Consider the following 5,727-nt stretch of genomic DNA (forward strand, 5'->3'; position numbering starts at 1 on the left):
TCCACTCATTCACTGTTTTCTTCCAGTTCTTATTGTTCTTTCTTCCCTCCTCTGAGCTCCTGTACAGTTTCAGTAAACTCCTGTCAAACTGATGAAGCGCGCACACACACACACACACACACACACACACACACACACACACACACACACACACACACACACACACACACACACACACACACACACACACACACACACACACACACACACGCACACACAATGACAAATCTGTAATTCTTCTCGTTTGCACTTTTTGCAATGATTTCCATTTCCTGTGCATAGCGACTAGCGACAATAATAAAAACAATCAAACACACGAAGAAGAACCCTGCAGTGCGTTGCCCCGAGTTCATTCTGAAGCTTTCTGAGTGAGTAAGTAATGGCTATCATGTGTCCTCTCCTTGTTAAACAGAGTGCGTTTCCGTGTATTTACTCGGATCCTCTATCAACAGCTGCGGTTCACATGGAAGAAACCGGAGACTTTCAGATGTCTCGGTGCAGTTACGCGTCATCAGTTGTTGTCCTCGACACAAAATAAGATCTCCATCATCTGCTGCAGATGCAGGCGGCGGGACGGAGACTTACATGTTTCCTCTCGGTGGCCTTCAGGGACTTGGCAGGGTAGTAGTAGAGCTGCGTGCCGCAAAGAGCGACCCAGTATTTGGTCCACGACGCCACCTGGAGACACAAAAGGTGAAGTCTGAGGAGTCAGTGAGACGCCTCAGTGTGCCATCAGACTGTGATTGCGTTTATGCGTCTGGTTCTGTGCCGCATCACTGACATCACTGACATCACTGACAGAGCTGGTACTGATAAAGAGAGCAGGTTAGAAAAGAAAGAGCCACGGAGACGAATCACAGGGCAGAACAACGGTGCGGTTTCGGGGGGGGGTAGAACTTAAAAGTCCTCGCTCCGTTGGATGACCGGAGAATAATTATGCAACATTTGCATCTTGTTCCATAAACACTGAAAGCTGTGGAGGCCCCAGACACACCAAACAGACATCAGAGAGCTAGTGGCGCCAGTGTCTTGGCCAAAAAAAAAGCTTGCACTTGAACGCAGCGCGGAGAGCACAGCCAGCGGCCACTACTAGCACGTACGCCCCGCGTAGAGGAAGTACCTCTCCACGCCAGCAGGCGGTAGTCTGCGTTGGTCATACGAGAAGGGAAACTCTCGCTCAAAATGGAAAATGAGAAGAGCCTTTCTGTGTGTAGGGCCAATCGTAAGGCCAATAAAGCTGAGGTAAAGAACGCTCACGTGTGTTTGGGCCTTCATATGAGGAGAATAAAGAAAGTTGAGATAAAAGGAAAAAAAGGGGACAAAGTCAACCTGCTGATTAATAGTCGTGGTGGTGCCTGAACCAGGCAGATTTCTCCTGATTAAATGTAAAAATTAAAACCTTGTTACATCATCAAAGAAGCTCGTAAACTCTCCCGCACTACCTATGACAGTTTCAGGAGCTCAAGGTTTGTTTTCCAGTCAAAACAGAAAAGGATAATCTCAAATATTAAAGGTGAACAAAAGGGGGAAAAAAAAAAAACGAGGAAAGAGGAACGGACAGAAACAGAGATGTTCTGCAAGTTAAGGAGTCCCTGAGGCCTTCAGACAGCTTTTACTGCCCATCTGCTCCTGGGCAGTAAGTAGGTCGGTACAGGTGTATGAACACCAGTGTGTGTGTGTGTGTGTGTGTGTGTGTGTGTGTGTGTGTGTGTGTGTGTGTGTGTGTGTGTGTGTGTTCTCACTGTTGGTTTCTTGCCCTCCTTGAGCACGGTCTTCCTCCTCAACACCCCCTGCACTGTGACCGCTCCGGGGTACAAGTGAACCGCGAGCTCCTCTGACTCCGCTGAGCTACAACGACGGGACAAAGACGAAAACATTACGAGCTGTAAAACGCAACCACACACACACACACACACACACACACAAACAGAGAGAGGAGAAAAATGCATGTTCTCAAGCACGCCAGATCAAAATCAAGAGATGAACTAGTAGTAAAAAAAAAAAAAGGCCGACGCAATCTGCAACGCCACCGTAAACTCTGCTTCGTTAAAGGAACTTTTCTTTTTTTTTTTTATGTCTGAATTTCACAGACGTAAATCTCAACACTGGTATCGGCAGAGAGAAGAGCGGCGGCGCACAAAAGGTGGTGTGCAGATTGTGTCTGTCTGGAGGATCAGAGCAGGAAGCCCAGTGCAGGAGCCCAGTGAAGCCTGGTGGAAAAAGAGAGAGAGAGAGAGAGAGAGAGAGAGAGAGAGAGAGAGAGAGAGAGAGAGAGAGAGAGAGAGAGAGAGATCGCTCTCTATCCGCAAAACAAGACGCTTTCATATGCAACGTCCCTGAGAATTGGCTGCAGTGACCCTGAAGAGTCTGTTCCTCTCTACCTCAGGAATGAGGATGCAACCGTTTGTTTCCAGCAACACATGGAGCTCGATGTGACTGTGGAAAAACTCTTTTTTTTTTTTTTTAGCTCCGAGCTGTGAAAATATCTTGGAAATGTATCACAAGAAGAAGTCCAGGTGGGACCGTGTGTGTGTGTGTGTGTGTGTGTGTGTGTGTGTGTGTGTGTGTGTGTGTGTGTGTGTGTGAGAGAGAGAGCGAGGCAGACATGCAAGAAGTTTAAGAAAAGCAAAAGGTGGATAATTGATGGTACGCAGCAGAAGATGAAGAATCATGAGCCCAGACAGATCCTTTGCCCCTTCACCCGATTTCAGCAACACACACACACACACACACACACACACGTTTCCCACCACCAGCTTATCCCGGCACTACACACACACACACACACACACACACACACACACACACACACACACACACACTCTAAGCACCAGCACACAGCGGCCCCCCCCCTTTTTTGCAAAAAGGACTGAGGGTCAGTGAAGTGAGGACAAGAGAGAGGGTTTGGTTCGGCTCGGGTTGGTTCCGGTCGGGATGTGTGTACCTGCTGGGCCTCAGGACTCCTCTGTAGGGGATGCGGGCCACGCGGGTCACTGGGCCCAGAGAGTGATAGAACCGAGTCCTGTTCAGAGTAGGATAAGACAGGATAGAATAGGGGGGGAGGGGGGGGGACGGGAGACTGTTAAGGCTGTGAGGGTGTTTTATTTTCGGTTGGCTGGATGAAGGGAGCAGTCGTTTGGTTAGAGGAGTTATAGATGAATGTGTGTTTACAGGATTATTCCAACATGGTGTATTTTCAGGCCAGCTGATCGTTGAACTGGTGATACGGATACGGATCTCGTTTGCACAGAGGGAGTACTGGTTGGGGGGGAGGGGGGGGGTTTCAACGTTACGCTCTTCAGGCTGCAGAGGCATCTGCGAGCGGAGGCGGAAAGCGGGGCGGGGGGGGCGGGGCATTCGGCATTCGTGAGCGAGTTTTAATGGCCAATCATTTTTGGCATAGCTGTGTCTTGAGGCCAGAGCTTTGAAAATGATACAATCACATCAGGGATGGTGGTGGTGGTGGTGGTGGTGGTGGTGGGGGGGGGGGGGGGGGTGGATGTCAGACACGGACGTAGAAACCTTACCTCTCAAACGCCGGCCAGGACACCTCCTCGCTGAGCTCAGAGCCCTCGCTGCTCCCTGCGGAGGGACACGAAACCCGTTTACACACCCGCTGAACATACAAGCGTTACGGTAACACGTGCTCACGGCGTGGGTCTTACCGAGTGAGATGCCGCTGGACAGCGTTGAGCTCTCCGCTTGTCCCCTGGTGGGACTGTGGCTCTCCATCACGCTGTCGTCCAGCAGGTGCCGGGACCCGGCGTTGGGGAACGTGGCGCTTTTGAACTCCACCGTATTCATCTTATGGATGAAGCTGCGCGGACACAGGGGGGGGGGATAAAGGAGGTAAGGATTTTCTGCTTCACGCCTGTAGATGCTTTTATGCGTCATAGAACGATGGAAAATACGCAAACTGACTTGTAGCCCAGGCTGTGGCACTTCCTGTGTCCGTAGGGCAGCAGGTTCCTGGGGGAGGGCGGCGTGGCCGGGACTTTGGTTCCTTCGGCCGCTACCGAACATTTGCGGCCGCAGAGAGGAGACGCTTCCTGGCCTGTAGGCGACAGCGGGGAGGGAACGTGAGACATGAAGTATGGACGCAGTCTCTCGTGACGTCATTGTGACGCTCAATATCTGTGGCTCCCGGGGGGCGGCCGCCATCTTGGTGGTGCCAATTCCTTGAAAATCCCCCAAAAAATGGGCAAAGAGTTGGACCGTCGGAGGCTCTGAGGAAGACTGCAAGAGACCTGAGACGGCACCCACCTGTCACTCAAAAGTAGCCACGCCCTTAAAACTTAAAGCGGCAATAACATTTGAATGTAATTTATTGTATAAAAGTTCAGCCCCTGTGAAGTCGTCATGAACGGGGAAACAAGCACCAAAAGCAGGCTGTAAACATATTTATCTCTGCTGTAAAGTTGGGCGTCTTCACATGGAGGTCAATGGGAATTGACTCGCTTTCGACTCCGCCCCAAGTGGTCAATTTGAAGAACTGCAGTTTGGGGTTTGGGAAGGATGAATTTACAGCCCGGGAAGAAGAGAGGGAAAAATAATAAAGACGACTAACAGGTTTAACACGACACTTAACACCCAACGTACCCACAAGATCCTCTTTGGAGGCGTTTGCTCGCGGCGTGCTGGTGCCTGGCTCAATCTTCTGAGACAACCTAAATAAAAAAAAAAACACATCGAGCTTAAAGTTCATCCTCTGGGAATTGATCTTCCTGCGACGTCTAAGTTTGGTTTCTTACTTGTAATTGTCGTCCTCCACAAACTTCTGCAGCTCCTCGATGTACCGGACCGAGTTGAGATACTTCTGCACGTGAGGCAACACCAGAACATCTGAAAAGAAGATGAAGATGAAGACAAACATCTAAAAACTAACAATACTTCACGGCTGTAAAGCCTTCAGGCGCGGCGATACGGGCGGCGGGAGTAGTTTGGCGGAAAAGAAAATAGTTCCTACATGGAACTGCCCACAACAAGGTCTGTGGACTCTGTTGTGGAACAGCGTCTTGATTTCTGGAAAGAGACGACCGCTGTTGAGTTCTTCCAAATAGATAACAGACATCTTTATGGCAGATATCTCCAAAACTCGGCAAATCTCACAAAAACAATCTGACGAAAAGCACACATTGTGACTGTTGAATGCAGATCTGACAGAAGAGTTGCTGAATGCTAAAGAGACTCCTTCACAGGCTTTGATACGGTTCCCTCACAGCGGTTTCCTCCCTTTTGTGCCAATTTCTTTTGTTCTTCCACACGATGGACATAATCAGACCTCAGAGCACAGCGAGAACTTGTAATGAAATTCACGAGCTGACTTCCTCACACACACACACACACACACACACACACACACACACACACACACACACACACACACACGCGCGTGAAAAGCTAGAGTCGGGTTCGTTGAAATTCTCATTTCATGCTAATGAATGCAACGCTCTGATAAAAGCAGAATTACGGGAAAAGAAAAACGTGTTTCGTGACCAAATTCTAATCAGGTCCACCTTGAGTGTTTGTGCCAGAACATGTTCTCAAGGCGTTCCTGAGATACCTGCTTTACGAGAATGGACCAGATGGACGGACTGGGTTTTTTCGGTTGGCTAGCGTGTAAACCCAGCGTACTCTCGCTGAAGCTTGAACCCGAGCCCTCTAGTTTTTTCTCGCGGCTTAACTCACCGTAGGTACAGGACCTCTGCAGGTCCGATATGATTCGGA

The 5,727-nt window shown here is 49.6% G+C and overlaps 1 protein-coding gene across 1 annotated transcript in view; it reads right to left on the reverse strand.

Annotated features, from left to right (window-relative positions):
* ralgps2 (Ral GEF with PH domain and SH3 binding motif 2) overlaps positions 1-5,722 on the reverse strand; it is a gene marked incomplete at its 5' end in the record, with an annotated part of 9,857 nt that extends 4,135 nt beyond the window's left edge. Inside the window, 9 exons of the mRNA XM_068710447.1 lie at positions 586-678; positions 1,743-1,848; positions 2,945-3,022; positions 3,528-3,582; positions 3,666-3,817; positions 3,922-4,054; positions 4,600-4,667; positions 4,752-4,842; positions 5,689-5,722. Coding sequence (XP_068566548.1) covers positions 586-678; positions 1,743-1,848; positions 2,945-3,022; positions 3,528-3,582; positions 3,666-3,817; positions 3,922-4,054; positions 4,600-4,667; positions 4,752-4,842; positions 5,689-5,722 — 810 coding nt within the window. The remainder of the gene's footprint in view (positions 1-585; positions 679-1,742; positions 1,849-2,944; positions 3,023-3,527; positions 3,583-3,665; positions 3,818-3,921; positions 4,055-4,599; positions 4,668-4,751; positions 4,843-5,688) is intronic.
* Positions 5,723-5,727: the final 5 nt, after the last annotated feature.

Source organism: Cebidichthys violaceus, unplaced genomic scaffold (assembly GCF_023349555.1).
Source record: "Cebidichthys violaceus isolate CVI_PGR_0920_01 unplaced genomic scaffold, fCebVio1.0.p SCAF_154, whole genome shotgun sequence".
Taxonomy (NCBI): Eukaryota; Metazoa; Chordata; class Actinopteri; order Perciformes; family Stichaeidae; genus Cebidichthys; species Cebidichthys violaceus.